Source organism: Narcine bancroftii, chromosome 5 (genome assembly GCF_036971445.1).
Source record: "Narcine bancroftii isolate sNarBan1 chromosome 5, sNarBan1.hap1, whole genome shotgun sequence".
Classification (NCBI taxonomy): Eukaryota; Metazoa; Chordata; class Chondrichthyes; order Torpediniformes; family Narcinidae; genus Narcine; species Narcine bancroftii.
In genome coordinates, this window is record NC_091473.1 from 255,580,186 (window position 1) to 255,603,381 (window position 23,196).

At 43.2% G+C, this 23,196-nt stretch overlaps 1 protein-coding gene across 10 annotated transcripts in view; it reads left to right on the forward strand.

Annotated features, from left to right (window-relative positions):
* LOC138765256 (6-phosphofructo-2-kinase/fructose-2,6-bisphosphatase 2-like) overlaps window positions 1-23,196 on the forward strand; it is a 50,315-nt gene extending 27,119 nt beyond the window's left edge. The window contains exons 7-17 of one of the 10 annotated variants that reach the window (XM_069942287.1): window positions 2,535-2,659; window positions 3,431-3,638; window positions 5,406-5,552; window positions 7,192-7,296; window positions 9,453-9,582; window positions 10,541-10,603; window positions 11,107-11,264; window positions 13,659-13,750; window positions 16,948-16,988; window positions 17,868-17,932; window positions 21,545-23,196. In XM_069942287.1, coding sequence (XP_069798388.1) covers window positions 2,535-2,659; window positions 3,431-3,638; window positions 5,406-5,552; window positions 7,192-7,296; window positions 9,453-9,582; window positions 10,541-10,603; window positions 11,107-11,264; window positions 13,659-13,750; window positions 16,948-16,988; window positions 17,868-17,932; window positions 21,545-21,604 — 1,194 coding nt within the window. In that variant the 3' untranslated portion in view covers window positions 21,605-23,196. Of the gene's footprint in view, window positions 1-2,534; window positions 2,660-3,430; window positions 3,639-5,405; window positions 5,553-7,191; window positions 7,297-9,452; window positions 9,583-10,540; window positions 10,604-11,106; window positions 11,265-13,658; window positions 13,751-15,284; window positions 15,470-16,947; window positions 16,989-17,867; window positions 17,933-21,544 lie in introns of those variants that run through there. The other 9 variants (XM_069942288.1, XR_011358550.1, XR_011358549.1 and 6 more) reach the window with 9 other exon arrangements.

Here is a 23,196-nt window from a genome sequence, read left to right on the forward strand (position 1 = left end):
AGGTTACCAGAAGGAAGCAGCTTTGAATATGTGATTACAGACACAATGATACAAAAAAGATTTATAACAAACATGTACATTAAGGTGCAAGAGAAGGAAAATGAGGAAATAAGCTATAAACCCAAACAAAAGTGGGAACAAGATCTAAACATAAAGATAAAAAATGAAACATGGGAAAAGTTATGCTCTGGAACTATGAGCAATACAATAAACACGAGGTTACGCATGATACAGTATAATTGGTTACACAGGGTATATATCACAGCCCAAAAGTTAAATAGATGGGACCCAACAGTATCAGATAGATGTTTTCGCTGTAAGAAGGAAACAGGAACAACAGTACATGCAATTTGGGCATGTGAGAAAATGCTGATTGCCAGGGCAAGGTCTGATGCATCACTTTCCACCTGAAAAGGGGTGGATTCATCCACAACATGCATTATGGCCTTGGTGATGTTGGACGATGTAGTTGAAGGCTGCACAAGCCTCCTCCGCCAGAGGGATTTGTTAAGAGGGCAGGTCTTGTCCATATAATTAAGGACCTATTGAGCAGGTATTAAATAAAATCACAAAAGCAACATCCCAAAAAATCCAGAGATCTTTCTTCTAAGTAATATAAGAAGTAAAGAACTTGGACTCGATTTGGATGGAGCACAAAAAAGATTTATTATGATAGCCTCAGCTGTAGCAAAAAAATGTATAATGTCAACCTGGAAATCAGACGATAGCCTGAGAATCCAGAAATGGTACATGGAAATGAATAAATGTATTCCATTGGAAAAAATAATATATAATTTAAGAAATAACATCACAGTATTTGAACAAATTTGGGAACCGTACATGGAACACAACAGAGAGAGCTTGCCTCGGACCTCCACCCCCATAAAATGATAGAATGAGAAGAAGACGAAATGACTCTGACCCAGTGGGTAAAAGTAGAAGACACAAATTTTTTGTTTATTTTCATTGTGTGATGACAGAGTAAATGTGGATAGGCTTTTTCAATTAAGAGTGGGGGAGATTCAAACTAGATTCAAACTAGGGCATGGTTTAAGATTGAATGGGGAAAATTATAAGGGGGACATGAGGGGAAATTTCTTTACGTAAAAGGTGGTGGGGATGTGGAATGAGCTTCCGGCAGACGTGGTCGAGGCAGGATCATTGGTTACATTTAAGGAAAGACTGGATCGTTACATGGATAGGAGAGGACTGGAGGGGTATGGACCGGGTGCTGGTCAGTGGGACTAGGAGGGTGGGGATTTGTTACGGCATGGACTAGTAGGGCCGAACTGGCCTGTTCTGTGCTGTAAGTGGTTATATGGTTATATGGTTAATGGGTTTAATGTATTGTATATGTTGAACGTTTAGTGGGTGGGGAATGGGGTGGGAAGGAGGGAGGGAAGGGAGGGAGGAAAAAGGGGAGAAAATGCCACTGTGTATATTCAAGAGGGAAATGTTTGTGTGTATTTTGGTTAATATGGTTCATAGTGTGAAAAATAAAAAAAATTTAAAAAAAGGAAATGATGGAATGGAGGTCAGGCAGCATCTATGGAGAGAGAAGTAATTGAAGTCGCTGGTTGATAACTTTTATTGGAAGTAGGAGGTTAGAAAACAGGCTTATTTAAAGCTGTAGAAAAGAATGACGAGCATCAAGGGCAACTGGAAGGTACAAATTGGTGAAACGAGGCGCTGCAATTTTGAGTGAGCAATGAGCTGCAGAAGGAACTCAGTGGTCAGGCAGTGTCGGAATGTAGACCCGTCACTGTTTCAGGTTGGGACTATCGTGACCAAAGGGAGTAGTGGATGTAGCAGGCATAAAAGGGGGGTCAGGAAGAAGGGCTGAGGAAGAATCGAAGAGGAAGGACGGAGAGTTGGACAGGGGAAGAGATCATGGCAGAGAAGGGAGGGGAGGGATGGAGAAGGTGCCAAGGTGATCAGACAGGAAAAGGTGGAGAGTCAGGAGGGGTGAGATCACTGTGAGGAGGGAAGAGCTGAGGAAGGGCCGAGGTTATAGGAAAGGAGAGGGAAGGAGAGGCACATGGTGGATTAGATCATTGGGGGAGGAGAGTTTTAAGGGAAAAATGAGAGATGGAAACAGTTGAATGGGGTAGGGGTTAAATAAAGTCTTCAGGTGCTGGGGTTGAGTGCACATCACGACGTCCTGGAGAAGCTCAGCAGGTCATGAGCATGTAGAGGAAGTAAAGCATAACCAAAGTTGCAGGCCTGGTCCTTTCTTCAGGTGCACAAACAGGATTGCGCTTTCCTGACATTGGGAAATATCAACATTCAGGCTGCTGGATCCAGGGCTGTGCAGAAGGAATACCACATCTTGACGTTTAGCCTCCCCTGGCAATGGATGAGGTCGAGGACTGACATGTCTGTGTGGGAATGGTGAGAGGAATTAAAATGGCACAGAATGGTGTTGGCGTAGGTCATGAAGCAAGTGATGACCTCTGCAATATGATGTTAGATGGATGATTCATATACATCTGGGTGTCATTCTAAACATTGTCCCATACCGCTTGTACATGCAGGAAGTGAAGGTTTCAAGCCCAGATTATGCAGATGTTGCACAAGATCGGATAATGGATGATTTCCTGAAGCGCATTGAATGTTACAAAGTTACCTATGAACCATTGGACCCTGATGATTATGACAAGTAATATTTTAAATTTTTAAAAATTGAAAGTTATTATTTTGTTTTAAATGTAGACATACAGCATGGTAACAGGCCATTTCGGCCCAAGAGTCCATGTCACCCAATTAATCTACAACCCCCCAGAATGTTTCAAATGGTGGGAGGAAACTGAAGTCCTGGGGAAAACCTACGCAGACACAAGGAGAATGTACAAACTCCTTTCAGAGAGTACGGGATTTGAACCCGTGTCCTGATTGCACTAAATGCAACACTAACTGTGCTGCGTGTAACAGTTTTAAAATGGAAGACATTAATTATCCACAACTGAAGTTGTTGTCAAAGCTTTGTGTCTTTCAACTTTAGAACGAATTTCAGGTCCACAACATTATTAAGGGTACCAATTTATTAGTTTGGCAAAACTTAAGAACTCAGTTAACACCAGGTGTGTTGCTACCAAGCAGCTGGTCTTGCAGTGAGTCTGCCAACTGGTCAGATCTTTCTGCTTATATTACAGTTCTTTATGACTAGAGGAATGAATAGAAAACATGTGTTTGGCTCCAGAGTGCCTCAGTGATGCCTGCGTGTTTTGGGTTGCATTGACTGAAGTGTGATTGTAGATATCAATAAGGTCTGGTGAGTATCCTCATACTGCTGGTTGTAGGTTTGCTGTGTTACCCATGTTCATCTCTCAACTTCAGCTTGTTCTGCACTGAAATTTAAAGTGAAATCTGCATCTTTGACACTTGATTTTTTTTTGATACCGAATGGATCCAATCTTTTCCTCGACTTTAGAGATTTATCCTTCATTAAGGTCATTAATGTTGGTCGGCGATTTCTCGTGAACAAAGTCCAGGATTACATTCAGAGTAAAATCGTGTATTACTTAATGAACATCCACGTCCACCCACGCATCATCTACTTGAGCCGGCATGGAGAGAGCGAATACAACAGCTCTGGGAGGCTTGGTGGTGACTCAGGTTTATCCCTTCGAGGGAAGCAGGTACAGAAAGGCTTTGAATTCTAAGTTGCAAAGTTTAAGAGATTTGCTTATTTTTTGCTTACATAGTGGTGGAAATCTTTTCCTCAATGTTTTCCTTTGACATGCTGAAGAAGTGTTCAATAAGGTGCTGCATAAAAGGCTTGTACAGAAGATAAGGATGTGTAGAGTTGGGGGGTGATGTTTTAGCATGGACAGAAGATTGGTTAACCAATAGAAAGCAGAGAGTTGGGGTACAGGGGTGTTTTTCTGGTTGGCAGGGGTCGGTGCTAGGCCCACACTGTTCACGATATCCATTAACGATCTGGAAGAGGGGACAGACTGGGGTGTATCTAAGTTTGCAGATGACGCTAAATTGAATGGAAAAGTAAATTGTGCAAAGGATACAGAGAGTCCGCAGAGAGACAGAGACAGGTTGAGTGGGCAAGGGTCTGGCAGGTGGAGGACAATGTTGGTAAAGGTGAGGTTATCCACTTTGGAAGGAAAAATGGAAGATCCAAATATTATTTAAATGGCAAGCGATTGCAGCGTGCTGGCATGCAGAAGGACTTGGGAGTGCTCGTCCATGAATAGCAAAAGGTTGGCTTGCAGGTGCAGCAGATTATCAAAAAAACAAATGGAATGTTGTCCTTCATGGCTAGAGGGATGGAATTTAGGAACAGAGAAATTACGCTGCAACAATACAAGGTCCTGGTGAGGCCACAACTGGAGGACTGCGAGCAGTTCCGGTCTCCTTACTTGAGGAAGGATGGACGGCTTTGGAGGCGATGCAGAGGGGGTTCACCAGGTTGAGTCCAGAGGTGAAGGAGTTAGCTTATGAAGAGAGATTGAGTCACTGCAATTTAGAAAAATGAGAGGGTGTAGTGGGCCAAGTGGGCGCACAGCGCGGTATTGTGAACCGTTGTCGGCGCGTTTCTTCAGCGGGAGCACGAAACCATAGGACAGACAGCTGGGTATTCACCCATTTAATGGATCGCATTCGTGCGGTGCTGCAGGCCGAGTAATGGCACGTTGGTTTGCTGAGCCTCCTGCTGGAAGGTGCAGGACTTAATTTAAACTTGCTAGTCCTGTGGATCGGCTGCAAAGTCATAATGATGTCCCACCCTATCGAGTGGAGCTCGGGACACGAGGTATATAAAGTCTAAATAAAACGGTCTTGTGTTGACCAACCTGGTGTATGTGTATTGCTTTAGTAGCTCTAGCGAAGTAGCTGCTACAAGGGGATCTTATTGAAATGTATAAAATTATGAAAGCCGTAGATGAGATCGAGGTAGGTATGATATTTCCACTGGTAGGTGAAATGAGATCAAGGGGACATGGCCTCAAGATTCAGGGTTGCAGATTTAGGATGGAGATGAGGAGGTACTGCTTTTCCCAGAGGGTGGGGAATCTGTGGAATTTGCTGCCCATTGAAGCAGTGGAGGCAATTTCAGTAAATATATTTAAGACAAGGTTGGATGGATTTATACAGAGTAGGGGAATTAAGGGATATGGGGGGAAAGGCAGATAAGTGGAGATGAGCTATCATCAGATCAGCCATGATCTCTTTGGATTGCAGAGCAGGCTCCTAGTTATTATATTCTTAAGCCCAATCTTTTGTCAAAGTGCAGAATGGTGCTGGTTTGCAATCTGGAAAACTAACTGAGTCAGTCAAGTAAAAGCTGAGCTTGAGTGACCAGGCTGTGAGGAAGGAGCCAGTTGGGGTTGTGTTGCAAATTATGGGCTCATGAACTCATCAATGACCTTGATTCGTGTCGCTTTTGAAAATAGTATGCAGAAGCCTTGCGTCAATTTGTTGAGGAGCAGCGAATTCCAGACCTGAAGGTGTGGACTAGTCAGCTCAAACGGACTATCCAAAGTGCTGAGGCGCTAGGTGTTCCCTACGAACAGTGGAAAATCCTGAATGAGATTGATGCAGTGAGTAGCGGGGAATATGATCTGTTTATTTTGCACTTTGACTTTTTATTCTCAATACCTTATTTTGAAAACCATTGAAAGGGAAATTGATGATTGCAGTCAACAATTCTACATTTTTAGTGGCATTCTTTAGTAAGTTATTTCAGGATTGAATTCGTCACAGCAAGAGGTCGTTTGGTCCACAAAATCCATTTTCGCTCTTTGTAAAACAATCTCTTGTCCTGTTCCTTGTTCTTTCCTCTCCAAGTTATTTTCTCTCATCTGTCCAATTCCCTATTGAAAGGTCTGATTCCATCACTCAGAGAGTTCCAGACCATACCTACTCAAACCCTTGTTCCATTTCATCTTCTCTATATATCAGTGACCCTCTCTTCATCAATCAAACCTGTTAACTATAATTTTAGAAAAAAAAAACACAGGACAGTGGAAAATCACAGCAGGATCAAGCAGCATCCATCGGGGTAAATGGCGTAAGTCAATGTTTCAGGTTGACATCCTGCATCAGGAATGGGAGGAAAGGGGAATGGTTGCTTGGGTGGAGGTGGGATAGGGACTTGTAAGAGATGGATGGAACCAGATTGTGAGGGAATGATGGGCTGAAGGGCCTCCATAACCCCATCCTTTCGGATTTTAGATTTATTGTCAGAGTACATAAATGACATCACATGCAACCTTGAGGTTCCTTTTTCCTGCGGATGAAGCAGAATTACCACTTTTTGATAGTGTAAAAAATAACTGTACACAGCGTATACATGAAAACAAATAAAGAACTAAAGAACTGTACAATACAGAGAGGAGAAAAGAATAAGCAAAGCAAGAGTCTTTAAATGAGTCTCTGATTGAGTTTGTCGTTGAGGAGTCTGACGGTGGAGGGGGAGCAGCTGTTCCTGAACCTGGTGGTGCGAGTCTTGTGGCACCGAGACCTCTTTCCTGATGGCAGCAGCGAGAACAGAGCGTGTGCCGGGTGGTGGGGATCCTCGATGATTGCTGCTGCTCTCCGACGACAGCGTTCCCTGTAGATGTTCTCGATGGTGGGGTGGTTTTTGCCTGTGATGTTCTGGGCTGTGTCCACTACCTTTTGGAAGGCTTTAAGTCCTGGGATATTGGTGTCCCCATATTAGACTGTGATGCAACTGCTCAGCCCACTTTCCAATGCACCTCTGTAGAAATTTGCCAGAGTTTCTGGTGTCATACCAAACCTCCACCAACTCTTGAGGAAGTAGAGGCACTGACGTACTTTCTTCATGATGTCGTTAGTGAGGAGGGGAGGGAAGGGGAAGGGGGAGGAGGGAAAAACAAATAAATAAATAAATAGAAATTTTAAAAAATGATGTCGTTCGTGTGTTTTGGGCCAGGAAAGATCCTCCGAGAACTGTCATGTTTGAGCAATCTCTTCTCTTCTGTCTTGCGCCTGATGCGGGGTTTTGAGCTAAAGCGTGGACTTGCACCTTTTGCCTCAATGGAAGCCGCTTAACCTGTTGAGTTATTCCTATGGTTTGTTTTTTGTTCTAGATTCCAGCACTTGCCATCTTTATCGTCTGCACACTAAAAGTTGGATTTCATCCTGGAAGTTGTTTGAATTAGTTTGTCTTTGCTGTGATGCCTGGTGTTGATAATGTGGGTTTCCTTCCTTTCCAAGGGTGTTTGTGAAGAGTTGACTTACAGTGAAATACAGGATAAATATCCGGATGAATTTGCACTACGAGACCAGGACAAGTACCATTACCGTTACCCAGGAGGAGAGGTATGGAAATGAGGGATCTATCGTTTCTGCATTCACTCGGTGTTTGGAATGTAAGCATTAGAGTGAATTGATGAGATTCGTGGCCAGAACCACACTAGTTGCACTGTTTATCCTGACCAGCCGGATACATGAGGGAAAGGTCTCTTGGTGTCTCCTAACCATGAAGGATGAGCCCCTCCCTTGTTCTTCCATCACTGTGTTTCCCTTGTCCCCACTGTTGCAAAGTAGGCAGTCTTTCCAACAGATATATTGCTAATTATGCCACCATCAGAGTGATGTGGCCAGCAAACACATCTTTACATCTTCAGGATTTCAAAGACTGAACGTGTACTCCACCTTTCAGATCACCTCCCCATACACATACAGGAGATGTTTCCCTTTTTACTGTTCAGGGTCCCAAGCCTTGCTGGAGAAACAGAGACTGTTCAATGCAGTGAACTTGCACCCACTAGGAGTTCATACCTTCTTTCAACTTGCTGCCCTGTTCCTTAACTTCAAAATCTTTTCGCAGGTTAATTATCTGTTCACACTCTTTGCCTTGGACTCCTCTCTGAACCTAAATAGAAATGTGGGGAGCTGTACTTTTGATTCATATTATGCCATTCTATAGACTTTATTCATAACCATGTGTTTCTTATTCCTGCAAAGTATTTAGTGATGAACCTACTGTCTCTCTTCTTGATATAATGACGGTGCATCGTTCCCCGAAGGTAGAATCTCATGTGGATAGGGTGGTGAAGAAGGCTTTTAGTATGCTGCCCTTTATAAAATGCAGGAGTTGGGAGGTGATGTTGAGACCGTTCAAGGCATTGGTGAGGCCAAATCTGGTATGCTGTGTGCAGTTCTGGTCACCAAATTATAGGAATGGTATGAACAAGGTGGAGAGAGGCCATGAGTTAAGAACAAAGGGGAAAAATTTTAGAAGTATCATGAGGGGGAACTTCTTTACTCAGAGAGTGGTGGCTGTGTGGAATGAGCTTCTGGGAGAAGTAATGGCATCAGGGTCAATGTTGTCATTTAAGGAAAAATGGGATAGGTATATAGATGGGAGGGGAATGGAGGGTTATGGGCAAGGTGCAGATAGGTGGGACTAGAGGAGAGGACTTTCTCAGTGCGGAATAGAAGGGCCAAGATGGCCTGTTTCTGTGCTGTAATTGTTATATGGTTTATATTCCTATTCTGCCCAACACTATTCCTTTTGTTACTTGCTCTCTGCTATCACAACCCTTTGTTCTCCTTATACCCTGTCCGTGTCCCTCCATGACCATCCTGCTCTGCCCACAAAACTGATTCAGCCTCTCCATCTGCTGGAGCAGTGTTCTGGTTTACGTACAATACCAACATGGATCAGCTCATGAATGAATGGCAGGGCAGACTCGATGGGCTGAATAGCCTCTTTCTGCTCTTTTGGTTTTGTGGACCTGCAGTAGGCGTCCCTCATCATAAAGCTCAGGTTAGTGAGCAAGAAGGAGAAATCTGTGTGAGTATTCTTAATCGGCTAATTACAATATTTACATTAGTTCAACATAAACTTGTTTATCAGCTGTGTTTACCAAGAAATCGAGCATTTATGGAAGTTTTGACATTGAAATGAAGGTTTGTCCCATTGAACACCTGGTATGGGGATTGGTAGATGCTGAGTAAGTGGATTTGCTGGTTGCTTGAGATTGTGTTGCATGGATTAGCGAATTGACCGCGAAGGGGCACCAATTTTAAACTTTCATATTTTTTACCTATTTATTTTCCACATCTTTTTGCTGGTTGTGGATAATGTAAATTTTACTGAACCTTGATGAAGGGATCAAGCCTGAATCATTGGTTCTGCATCTTTATCTTCGCGATATAAAGTTCACTGTTTGATCTACTCAGTTTCTCCAGCATTGAGTTTTTACATCTATGTAACATCTACTTTCATTTTTTTATGCAATAGATTCCGGCAGCTTTATTGAGAAAAATAGATCAGGTCTCAGATTCAGATTGATTGTCAGAGTACATACGTGACATCACATACAACCCTGAGATTCCCTTTTCCTGTGGGCACAGCAGAACCAGAATCAGAAATTATATTTCTGGCACAATTACTAAATGATCTAATCCATTCCCACCCTGCATTGTTCTCTGTTCATCAAGCCTTTAACCTGCCTGTTTGCTTTCAGTCCTACCAGGATTTGGTTCAGCGAGTGGAGCCCGTCATCATGGAATTAGAGAGACAAGGGGATGTTCTTGTCATTGCACACCAAGCTGTCATGAGGTGTCTCATTGCTTACTTCATGGATAAAGGAGCAGGTACAGCGATAAGTAAACAAGACGACTGTTTTTTGAGTCTCCTTTTCCTTGCCCACCTTTGTTGGTTTAGCTTTTCTGATGGTACTGACTCACATGGAGATGCACTTTCTTGAATTCAGATGATTGTATATAATTTGATGATGAGTTTATTGTCATATACATGGTACAATGTACATATGCACCAAAACTCTTGCTCGCCAGGCTCCAGGTTCTTTTACGAACCTCAATCATAAATCAAAAAAGTTCAGATTTCAGATTTATTGTCAGAGAACCTGAGAAGATTTCCACACTCCCGAAGAAAGGTTCAGGCCTGAAGCATTAACTCTCTGTTGCTTTCCTTGGATGCTGCACGACTGCTGGGTCTCTCCAGCACTTTTGTGTAACACTTCTGTACCTTGTGCCCAAAGGCAGCAGTGAGAAGAGCTTATGACCAGGGTGATGGGGGTCCTTCTGATGTTGGGGTGACCTGATGGAGGTTTAAAAACATGGATGAAAAACCTTAGGGAGATTTTCATTTTCCAAGGGCAGGAGAATCTAGAACTCAAGGACAGTTTCGGTGGGGTGGGGGTTTATGTAGAGGTAATCTAAATGGTAAGTTTCTCCATATGGAGGAAGGGTAGTGAATATCTGGAATGGCTTTCTAGTGTAGGTGATGGAGGGAGATACAATTAGAATGTTTATTAGATATTTAGTCAGGAACTGGAATAGGAAAGGGTTTGAGGAATACGGGCCTAATGCAGGCGAATAGGATCACTGCCATGTGCCTCTAGCAGTCAGCCTCCTCACTGCCTTTTTCCCCTTTCTCCACCCCAGTCCTGATTGCTGGTGTTATAACATCATTGCGCTCACAGTGCTGCCCCGTTCTAATGGGTTACAGCATTGTACTTCATGGTGGGCGTGCGTGAGGTTGGCTGAGAGGTTGTGACACCCAATGATTTTCTTGTCTGTTCTGTTACAGATGAACTGCCCTACTTGAAATGTCCTCTGCACACGGTCATGAAACTGACGCCTGTTGCCTATGGTTAGTCATGACGTATTCCTATTTTCCATGAATCTTCAGTCAGTGGTGGATAAAGGGGTGACTCAAATAATGGAACTTCCAAAATTGCAATAAATTGAGTGTTGCATAGGTGTGACTTAAAAAAAAAATGCGCTGCTTGGGGTGGGGGAGATGAATTTAAAGTGAACTACAAAATGGTTCTAATGAGTGTTAAATCATATTTCATGAAGTTCATGTGTAGATTTCTTCATTTTGCAATTTACGGTGATGAAATATTTGGGATTGTTATACCACTTGTAAAAAATGCTGTGATTTTAGATCAGCTACTTTTCTGCTGCCAGCCAAACAAATATTCCTGAAATATAAAGTGGCCAGAACTTGGTGGGACATGGATGCATAAAAGTTTCACAAACCTTTTAACAATCTGCTCCCCAAGAGAAGGGATGGGTTATTGGTCATTTAAATATTATAATGAGGCCATGTGCCTCTAGTGTAATCTCCATCTAAAGTTTTACTCCTGCCAGGTAAAACTAACTTTCTCACAGGACCTGAGTGCAGTGACAACTTGAACTTGACTTGCCCCATTGTGAAGAGTCAGCCAGATCCTCCTGCTGATCGACAGCTGATGATCTGGTTGTTACCACATAGACCGAGAAATCTACCATTTGAACAAGGGAAAGCAGTAAGTTGCACCTACCGGGCCAATGCTTTTAATGAACCTTTCCGCCAACCTGATGGACGCAATCAACCTTTGCCCATCACCCTCCTCACTGCCTTTTTCCCCTCTTTCCACCCAAGGCCCAAGGGTATTTGCATTGCACTGCCGGTCTCTGTCCATCCGGCAGAGGTTGAGATACTCACCGTGGAAGTTCACTGAAACGCAAGCCTGTTTTAAAAAAATTAAATGTAGTCATACAGCCTGTTACCATGCCCACGAGCCCATGCAGCTCATTTACACCCAATTAATCTAGACTGGAATGTTTTTGAAGGGTTGGAGAAAACCGGAGCCCCCAGAGGAAACCCAGGAGGAACGTATGAACTCCTTACAGACAGTGCAGATTTCGAACCCCGGTCCTGATTGCTGGTGTTGTGACATCTTTGTGCCCCATTCTAATGGGTTTCAGCATTGTACTCTAGCAACACCCCTAGAACCACCACCCTTCCAGCTTTCTCCCCCTCACCCATCTCCAAGTTAATATCCAGGACTATTTTTGAGCCCATAGAAATAGTTGTGTAAGGGCTTCCATGTCAGGGATTGAGTAAGTCAAACAAAGATTGATTTGTACAGCATGGAAGCAGACTCTTCACCCCACTCAGTGCGTGCCAACCACCATTTGCACTAATCCCACTTTGTTCTCCCCACATTCCTCTCAACTCTTCTCCCCCCCCCCCCCCCCCCGCCAAATTCTACCCTTCACCAATGCACTAGGGACAGCAGCTAAATAACCTAATGTGGCTTTGTAAGTGCTGTTGAGGCCTCACGGAGTACAGGGGACAGTTTTGGGCTCCTTTTTTAAGAAAGGATGTGCTGGCATTGGAGAGGGTTCAGAGAAGATTCACAAGAATGATTCCTGGAATGAAGGGATTAGCATGTGAGGAGCATTTGACACCTCTTGGACTGTTCTCCTTGGAGTTCAGAAGAATGAGGGAGGACCTCACAGAAGGATTTTGAATGTTGCTTAAAGGCCTGGACGGAGTAGATGCGGCAAAGTTGTTTCCTATGGTCAGGGAGTCAAGGACAAGAGGGCACAACTTCAGGATTGAAGGGCGCCTGTTTACAACAGAGATGTGAGGGAATTTCTTTAGCTAGAGAGTGGTGAACTTCTGGAATTTCTTGCCACAGGCGTCTGTGAAGGCCACGTCATTGAATGTATTTAAGGCAGAGATTGATAAGTATCTGAATAGTCAGGACATCAAAGGTTATGGGGAGAAGACTGTGTGGGAGAATAGATCAGCTCATGGTGGAATGGCAGAGCAGACTTGATGGGCTGAATGGCCTACTTCTGCTCCTATATCTTGTGGTCTAATAACTGTCTGGCTTCTCCCAGCATCAGCACATTTACAAGTGATATTTGAAGGAGCAATAACGGATGCAACAGGTTATTTGTACAGAGTAATGACCATTGGATCTTCAGCTATTGATTAGCAGTAGCTCAGGGTGACTCCTCAGACCTGGCAAAGTCATGTTCAAGTTCACTGTCACGCGCATTGAAGGTTAGTGAGGACATTTGTTTTGCATGCAATTCACCGAGTCAAGGTGGAGATAGTGCAACCGTTACAAACAATGTACCAAGTGCAGATCTACAGAGAGCAATGAAAACAGAGCAAAGTCAACGTAATGTTACTGAAGTGAGTCTCGTTCCGGAGTTTGATTGCAGTGAGGAATGTTAGAAATTAAAGTACCTTTAAAGAAATTGCTCGAGACAAAAATTGAGAACAAAGAACATTTATTACTACAACAATGCAAAGTTGGGTGCTTCCCCTTACCCTGGGAATACACACACATACTGGGGCTCACCCAACTTTTATACAGTCAATTTCAGTATCAGAATGCCCTCCCCCTTACATTCTTCTGCCCCCCTGGATGGGTTTGGCATAGGTAATCCTTCCTGCCTACGTGCAGTTTCAGTACACTTGGAGGACCAGGGGGTATCCTGTGGGTGCCCCATCATGTCATTGTCCTTATTCACACCTTCCTGATTCTCTGGGCTACAGTCTCTTGATATGCAGAGTTGACTCATTCTATCTAGGGTTGGCTAATTTCATATGTATAAATCTGTGTATGGTTAGCTAATTAGAAATGTATGACTTGGTACTTCTGTCCAGGGCTAGGAGACCCTTATCTGATCCAGACTACCTCAACTTCCTACATTCTATTGTACCTTACCATTCCTTATCTTAGTCCTATGGTCTTGTCACAAAGACTAGAAGATTCTTATGTTAATCGTGCTGACTCTGCTTTCCTGCATCCTAAGCCCCAAGCTTATCCTGTTTGAACTGGTTACAGCCATGTTACTGATGAACTTTAGTTTCTTCCATGTTCATAATTTTAGGTCAATTTTCCCATCTCTCACAGGAAGAACCGATACTCATTATGGTGACAGGTGATTTCACACTCATGAATCGTCAACTAATGGCGAAGGGTGAAAAATGTGTGGATAGGGTGGGGTGAGTCTTTTGATGTATTAGCTGATTTTCAGAGCAGGGAGTACAGGTGTGTGGGGGGGGGGGGGGTTGTGTGGTAGTGTACGTTGTGTTCACAACACTACAATTCTTGTGGTCTTGGGAAGATCAGTTCCAGTGCCACACAGTGATTCTTCTAAAGAAGTCATTGTGGGATATTGATGCCGTGTCAAATTTCATCAGGCTTCAGTGGAAGTAGAGGTGCTAGTGTGCTTTTGTGAACATGACGTCTTTGTGATTGGAAAAGGGTGGGTGTTGGAAATGATTGCTCCAAGGAACTTAAAGCGGTCTGACAACTCCACCTGAATGGTGTTGATTCAGGCTATGATATGATCTCCACTCCTTTATCAGGTCTGTGACCAGCTGCTTAATCTTGCTGATGTTAAAGGCACTAGTACCTCTTACTAATTACCATCTGGTTCAAAATCAACAGGGCAGCACTCGCATCAACTCCCGACCCGTAGATGATGGCTTGTTTAGGGAGAAAGGGTATGTTTAACAATGTCATTGAGATCAGATCAGGATTTCTTTGCCCTGGTTACAACATCCTTGACCAACACGATGTGCATTTTAACACTCTGACCAGTACCGACTGTGGAAGGTGGCAGAGTGGGAGCCAGGAAGCGACTGGGGTGCAAAAGGCCAGTTCCTTCTTCGTAAACTGAGGCAGTTTCCACATAATTCTTGGAATTGGTAAAATAAACCAGATAAACAAAGGAGACTGCAGACTGGAAAAGCTCATAGAACAGATCAGGCAACATCAAGAAGTAGTTGACATTTTGGGCCAAAATGGTCTCCTTTGTTTTGGGAAAAGCAAGAACTGGGCGGTTGCACAAATAGAAGGGTAAGGGGAAGGAGTTACAAGTTGGCAGGTGAATAAATGCAGGTGGGCAGGGAAGAAATGGAGGTGAAGTGTATTGGAGAGTAAACAATCTCACTTCCCATTGCATCAGAGAAGGTGTGTCAAGGTAGCTTGGCACATCTCCATGATGTTGTTGCAACAGACTCACTGTTACATCCTAGACCAACAGCAATAGAAATTCACTAAGACAATGGTATTTTCAAAGCAACCAATAATTTTTACTATTAACTATTAATAACATAACACTACTTACTTAAATCTAATATAACCCCACTAATACGCAAATGTATATATGTGTACGTGTGAGACAGATCCCACACCATTAGGCTGAGGCACAATCGTGAAAAGTCCATTTTTAAAGCTCAGCCTCAGAAATCTTTTGTGTTGAAATTCAGAATCTTTAAACTACGGTTCAAAAGTTATGAAACTCACGAATTCTTGTAGATTTGCTTTCAGAGAAATATTTCTTACATTTTCCACAAATCCCCCTCTCTTGCATGGAGGTTTTGGAACTTGTGTTTCACATGATGATTTCATAAAACTAAGCCAAGGGTTAAAAGAAGTGACCATTGCAAATGGACATGTAGAACTGCCCTCTCTTGACAAAGTGACCCTTTCTTTCAAAGCCACTGATTCTATGTTCCTTCCCTATCACAGGGAGAACGCACAGCAGTACTCGCCTCATTGAAGGTTACTGCATCTTTTACTCCTCAGATGAAATTGGTGCAGTATAAAAGATGCCTTCTTGGAGTGCCCATAGTCATATGACATGTTCCTCTCTTCCAAAAGTTGACGAGAAAATGCTTCTGGGCTGTCTGCTCAGATCAACAAACAAAATGGCTGTGAGTGTACACAGGTGCTTTCTAAGTAAACTTCATTGTTCCAGGTTTCAATGGAGAATTGAAACATCTCAGTAAAAGAGATAGTGGGCAAGATGGTGATGCGTTCACATCGCGAGGCTGATTGTCCGACAGGAATTTGTAAAATACCGTTGAAGTACTTGCTTGTTTTTTGTGTGTTGGCCAGATTTAACAGTGTGTAGTTAAGCTACAGTAGACAGATGCTTTTTATCACTGCTGCAAGGAGGACATTTAAATTTGATAAAATCCTCCCCGCACCCCCCCCCCCCTCCCCCCCGGAGCTGGAACAGACACTGTGGACTTGCATTCAACTCACCCCGACTGGAAGGGCTCAGCGTGGGCAATGAAACCGGAAGCAACAACAGGGCAAGTGGGGAGCCCTGCATGCCAGTTTACGGCTAAATCTGCTCAGGCCAGTACTACTGAGTATTTTCCTTGTTAATGCTTGGTCTCTGGTGAACAAAATGGATGAGTTGATGACCTGGATCCTCACACAGGAAAGCCTCACAAACTGTAACGTAATGGTTTTTATGGAGACATGGCTCAATAGGGGAATACCAGATCACGTGGTGGAATTGGAAGGTCAAACGATTTTCAGGACTGACAGAATTCATCAATGATGATCAAAAAGGCACAACAACGTCTTTATTTTTTGAAATGTATGAGGAAGTTACACCTAGAGCACTGTTGGATTTTGATAGATGCACAATTGAGAGCGTGCTGACATACAGTATTTCGGCGTGTTCCAGGAATTGTTCTGTACAAGATGGTCAGGAACTCCAGCGGGTAGTGAACCCACTGCCCAAGGGATTGTTGGAATGCAATTGCCTCCCTTTGAATCTATTTATAGGGGAGAATGTTTGGACAGGGCGAGGAATATCATTAAAGATGCAACACATCCTAACCACGAACTATTTACTCTCCACGCATCAGGCAGACACTATAAGTACCCACTAGGCTTAAAAAGAGCTTTTTTAATGAAGCCGTGACAATGTTAAACACCAATTCACTAAGTGGTGCTGCAGTTGAATTTTATAATCAGTAATTTTTCGAAATTCATTTTAGAAGAGTGTGGTTTTAATTGTATCTGGTTTTATCGTAATGTGTGCAACTCTGTTTTAAATTCTGGTCGATGCTGAATTTATTGGCTACCAGCGCGATGACAAGGAAGTGTCGTATCATGATCAGAATTGATGACTTCTCTGAATTAGCAGCCAACGGTCTCTTGGAGCAAACACTCATCCTCTTCAATATTTCAACGGACAATTGCTCGAGGTTTTATTGCTCTGCTTCAGGTGCCCCATAGCAGACTCAGCGCCTCCGTGTGTGTCCCTGTATCCAACCCACAAAGTCCCTTTCACTAAAAATGATATATTTTATAAATTAAAGATTACTAATATAATTCTGTTTCATTCACCCAAATAATTCACCCAGTCTGCATCTTTTTCTCCATTGTTCAGGAGACTACTTCAGGAATACGAGGCTCTCTTTAATGAAGTGGGTGAGCAAAGTATTTGCCAAAGTGATAATATCTCGCTTGTGTTTTTGAACAATTTGATCCCTTTGCCTCACAAGGACTATCTTACCTTCAATAGCCCAGGCCTAACCATCTCCATGCCACATTTAAAACCAGCCTCATTCCTTCCTTTGGCTTGCCCATTTTGTCCATCTAGTGCCACCATGAAAGACGCCTGGAATACAAATTGTTGTTGCATTGCCACTCTGCCCATATTGCAAGTATTTACTCCATTTCCAAAGTAACACTTTTAAAAAGAATGACAAAGCTGAGGACTAAAGTGATTTTGAGAACCATAGAATGGTGGAGTAATCCAAGTCGTCGTCACTTCCAGCAAATGTGCTGTCCATAACTGGAAAATCTTCCAGATTAATATCTGTTCAGCTACTTGTTGAATGACCTTGGTGGTGAACACTGCCCCATGAAACAATAATCTGTTTGAAAAGGTGACAACCCTGTGGTATTCAAACCAACTGATTGAAAATAAATAGCTATTCATCATATCATACAGACACATTTAATAGGTTGATTTCCACTTTTTTTGCTGACTGAAATAGGTTTTTCAGTTGATTTATTTATCTTTGCTTACCAAATGTGTCAGGAAAACAATGGGGGTAACATTTATGAAGTAAATGTTAATAATCTACCCTTGGATAAAAACAAAATGAATATGAATTCTGTCATACAAATCCTCTAACATGTCAGGTGAAGGTTAGCAGATTTCCCATAGTAAATTGTCCATGTCACACAATGGTCTAAGTCCTAAAGCAAGGTGCATCTTGACATTTCAATTCACAAGAGCAGGTTTCACTTTTCCCTCGATCCTGTTCATTTGTTTGACTTTGTTTAAATCGTTATTTTCAGGTTGTAAAATGGAATCTATTTACCTTAATGTGGAAGCAGTAAACACGCACCGTGACCGACCACTGGTAAATATCTTGTGTTTATCTGTCAATTACTCAAGGTAAGGTGAGGGGTGGGAAGGAGTGGAAGATGGACACACCCCCCCCTCCCAACCCATTTTCATTTCCCCTCCTCTTTGCTTCCACTCCCTTCACCTGCAACTCCTTACTGGATACTTCCTCTCTACACCGTACACCCCTCCCCACCTTTTTTTGGTTCAGTCTGGTCTCATCAGATGTCAGCGGGCAACCTTTGCTCTCCCATAATCCAATCCAGCCTACGTAACTCATTGACCTTCTCCTGACCCCCTGGTTTCTCTTGCCCCATTCTCCCTCATGTTTCACCAATCCTCTATGGGGTCCCTGCCCCTGTCTTTCCTGTCCTTCTTCACACTAGCTACATTTAACCAGTCTTAATAACAGGTTTCAGCTCAAAGTCAATTCTAACATTCCAATGCTGCTCATTTTTGCCCACTTACTCTTTATAAAGATGATTTCAGTGATAATCATTTTATCAAGGGTGAATGTATATTACCTTTTCAATCTTTGGACTTGGGAACAGGAAACTGGCACCAAATTTATTTTTGGTGACCTAGGCAAGCAACAATGAGTATTGTATCTGTTTCAGAAACTATTTTGTGGAACTCTGTCAAGCAAATTCTTCAGAACCTTTCAAAGGCGTCACGTGGGTCAAATGTTGCAAATGAATGCTGGTTATCAGATGGCATATTGCAGTCCAGCTGGGTGGTATTGTATCACGTATTGGGAGAGGGCCACAAGAATTATTGATTAGAAAACAATTTACACATAAGGATGAAATGAAAAGAAGAAGCAGAGGTTGGCCAATTTGCCCCTCAGTAAGGTCATATGCTTCAGTTCATAGTCTCACTACCACTCTCCTGCTTCCATATAATCATGCCCGATTCACGTGTGGTTCAAATTTCTGTCAAATCCTGCCTTGAAAATATTTAGTGATTCTGCATCTACAGTTCTACATTAGAGAATTACAAATATTGGTAAATCTTAGAAGAAAGTCCACCTCAATTGTACCTCAAATAATTTTAAAATTTAGACATACAGCACGGTAACAGGCCATCTCAGCCCACAAATCCCAATTAATATACAACCTCTGGTATGTTTTGAAGGGTAGGAGGAAACCGGAGATTCCGGGGAAAACCCACGCAGACAAACTCCTTACAGCGCGGGATTCGAGCTCTGGTCCCGATCGGTGGCTCTGTAAAGACATTGCGCTAACTGCAATGCCAATCATGCTGCCCTAAATAATTCTGAAACTTTTTAGTATGTTTCACTTGGAGTCGCATGAATTCTAACCCCTCACAGTCTTTCTTCTTTCACTTTCCATTCTTCTAAACTCCATCATTAAACCTCTCATTCCATTGAATCAACTCCAAATTTGGAGACCAAAACTAGACACAGCATCAAGTCCTCCCCACTTTTGCTCTGTACCTGTTACCCTTCTTGAACATGTTCTTTCAAAGTGGATGTCCTCACCATTTTTTTGATAAAGATCGCGTTGGGCTAGGGGTTGTGGTTGCCAACAGGTTAACTGAGTGGGCAATAAGTTGGGATCTTTATCAAAAAAATGTAAATTTGGTCCTTCATCCCTGATAAAATTCTGCAAAAGGACGTCCATCATGCCAGTGACCTGCCTCAAATCCTGACCAAACCATCACGTGGAATCCAGCAGCCCACCTTCTCAAGGGGCAGTTGAGCAAAAAACGCTGTGACTGAACATCAAATGGATTTTCGATGGTTAAAAATATTCCTGCCGAGAACCTCTGCGCTTTTGAGATTGGTTCGCCAAACACCTCCACTCTGTGCGAGGGTCTGAACTTGAGTTGCCTGTAACCAACCATTTCACTTCCCCACCCATTCTCACAGAGACATGTCTGTCCTCATCCATTGTGAGGGTGAGGCTAAACATAAACCTGAGGAACAACACATCATCTTCCTCCTGAAACCCAATGCCATGAACATTGAATTTGCTAATTTTAAGTAACCCCCACTCCACCTGGTCCCACTTTCTCCATCTTTTTACCTTCTCCTGTACTTCTGTTTCTCTCTAATTTCCCCAAACGGTTTCTGTCCACTTCACCAACCTTCTGCTCCATCACCTCTGGATCCTTCTCCCCCATCACCTCTGGATCCTTCTCCCCCATCACCTCTGGATCCTTCTCCCCCATCACCTCTGGATCCTTCTCCCCCATCACCTCTGGATCCTTCTCCCCCATCACCTCTGGATCCTTCTCCCCCATCACCTCTGGATCCTTCTCCCCCATCACCTCTGGATCCTTCTCCCCCATCACCTCTGGATCCTTCTCCCCCATCACCTCTGGATCCTTCTCCCCCATCACCTCTGGATCCTTCTCCCCATCACCTCTGGATCCTTCTCCCCCATCACCTCTGGATCCTTCCCCATCACCTCTGGATCCTTCCCCATCACCTCTGGACCCTTCTCCCCCATCACCTCTGGACCCTTCTCCCCCATCACCTCTGGATCCTTCTCCCCCATCACCTCTGGATCCTTCTCCCCCATCACCTCTGGATCCTTCCCCATCACTTCTGGATCCTTCTCCCCCATCACCTCTGGATCCTCCAAGCTTCCTTCTTGCTCCATGTCATTTTCACCTTTGTCCTGACAAAAAGGTTCCAAATGTTGGCTGGCCATTTCTATCCGCAGATGCGGAGTTCCTTCAGCAATTCTTTGCCTGCTCAGACTCGCCATCTGCAGCTTTTGTGTTTTTCAAAACTATTTACAGGTCTCTTTTTGATTACAGAATGAACCGAGTTAGTGTAAACACATATCTGATTTTTATTTCCAAAATTATATTCCTAATAAATTATTTACAAAACAAGAACTTTTACATTCATAGAGTCGCACATGTCGGTCCATTCTCACCATTGACATTTTACATTGTTCTGTTAATATCTTATTACCACTGTTGTGGCACCTTGTCTTTTCTCTTTCTCACCTCCCCCCTCCAAAACCATTGGTTGAGAGGCTTCCTCTTGGTCTCAGCCTCTCAGTGCCCGGTAATGGGAGGACTCCAGACCCACAGCACCCTTGTGATGGCCTCAGTACGTCCCTCAGCATAGACTCCTGCAGCCTGAAATGTGTCAGTCGGTAGCATTCCTGCATTGACATCTCCATGTGCTGAAAGACCCACACGTTGCAGGCTGGTCAAAGTCTGTCTTTCACCGAGTTGATGGTCTTCCAACATTTGTGGATATCAGACTCAGAATGTGTCCCTGGGAACAGTCTGTAGATCAGAGAGTCCTCAATCACGCGTACCTGACAGTGTGGACACAATCAGCCACCATAGATCAGAGAGTCCTCTGTCACACGTTCCTGATGGACACAATCAGCCAAAGGGTCTGTTTCCATGCTGCACATGTTCTTGCAGCACAAAGATCCTTAAGGATAAGCAAGGCTCTGTTACGATGTTCTCCATCAACGCTTCACTTTCCTTCCTCTACTCAAAAGATCAGTGTTTGCAGCCTCTGTAAGGAAAGAACATTATTTTAATAGCAGTATCAGTGTTAGTTTTCGGATTTTAATATGTAAATGTCCTCAGAATTTTGTGTCCTCCACTGATTTTCTCTCTTTCTCTTCCACAGAATGTTTCCCTAACTCGTACTCGGGAGGAGGCTCTGAGCACTGTTCCCCTCCACAAGTAATGGGGATTCTGGCCAATTCTTGCTTCTCAACCAGGGTCCAGGAGAGTGTTACAATCTACAGGGCAGTAAAATCATCTAAGAATCATTTTTGCCATATTTGATTGTGTATGCATTCAACTTATTTTGTACCTTGTGAAGCAAAAAGCCAACCTGAAAGCAGCAACGCACAACCCCTGCTGGAGGTACTCAGTGGGTCGATCAGCATCTGTGGGAGAAAAGGAACGGTTGAACCTTTGGGCCCAAACCTTTGTTAGGAGTGAGGACATGCTAGAATCCTGATGAAGGGGTCTGGCCCAAAGCATGTACCAGCCTTTTCTCCCACAGATGCTAGTCGACCCTCCAGCAGATTGTGTGTGGCTCCAGGCACCATCAAGTCTGAAGTCCTCATGTTCCCAACCTGAATGCAGTTCTTGTAATTGAGTTAAGTCAGATGCTGCTGGCAGGCAGCCTGTCCAAAGGAAGGTTCAGTGCTTATGGTCATTTCCATAAGATGCCAATCTAGTGGATTCTGTCTTCTTATTATCACTAATTGATTAGTCCTTGTAAACAGGCCTTGAATCTGTGTCCTGGGGTTATACACTAAAACATGTTTTAGTTTTTAATGAAGAGGAAATGGTGTTGGTAATTTTGCAATAGCAGACATTCACTTTTTAAGATTGAACCTTTATACTTAAGGCACAGACAACTGGCCGATGCATTTGATTATGGATATTAGTAAGTTTGCCACATGTGGTGGAGTATGTGGGAATGGATCAGGGTGGGGAACCACAGCAAGCAGGAGTGCACAGGCAGTATTTAATGTCTGGATCAGATAATTGTAATATTATTGTACATGCTCCTCCCTGGTTTATTTTTAAAAAGCACAAATCTCTTTTTTGCACACCACTGAAAAATCACTCCCAAACTGAAACTAGAGCTATAAAACTTCAAACTGTGTAAAGTCAGTCAACATTCAAAATAATCGTGTTTCACTTTTCCCTTTATTGAGTTGGCTTTTTCTTTGCATTTTTCTGACAGAATTTAAAATGTATTGTTTACCCGTATTTATATTTGATAAATATTTAACGTATGCAGAGCCAAGAGCTAGTTGTTGAACCAGGGAATGGTTTGTGGATAAATATATGGGCTGTTTGTGTATATACTTCTGGAACCTCCAAAGGAAGATTATTCATGCAGTTCCCGTGGTTTTGTGTTGGGCAGAGAGCAGTCCTGGCCAATGCAAAGCCCACAGGTACTGAAGTAAAATGGCTCTGCATTAAATGAGAGAACACAGCCAGACCCTTTCTCCAAGTTCAGTACATAACAGTAATCATTTCAGAACATTGAGGTGGCAGGGCTAGTAACCCCTTTCCAGCGCCAGCAATTGGGACTTGGGTATGAATCCGGTGCTGTCTGTAAGGAGTTTGTACCTTCGCCCTGTGTCAGTGTGTTTTTCTTGAAGGGCTCTGGTTTCCTCCCACTGTTCAAAATGTACCGGGGGTGTAAATTGGGCGGCACAGACTCATGGGCCGAAATGGCCAATACTCTGCTGTCTGTCTAATTTTTTAAAAAGTTAAATGTCTAAATTTAAATTAAAAAACTGGGTCTCCTAA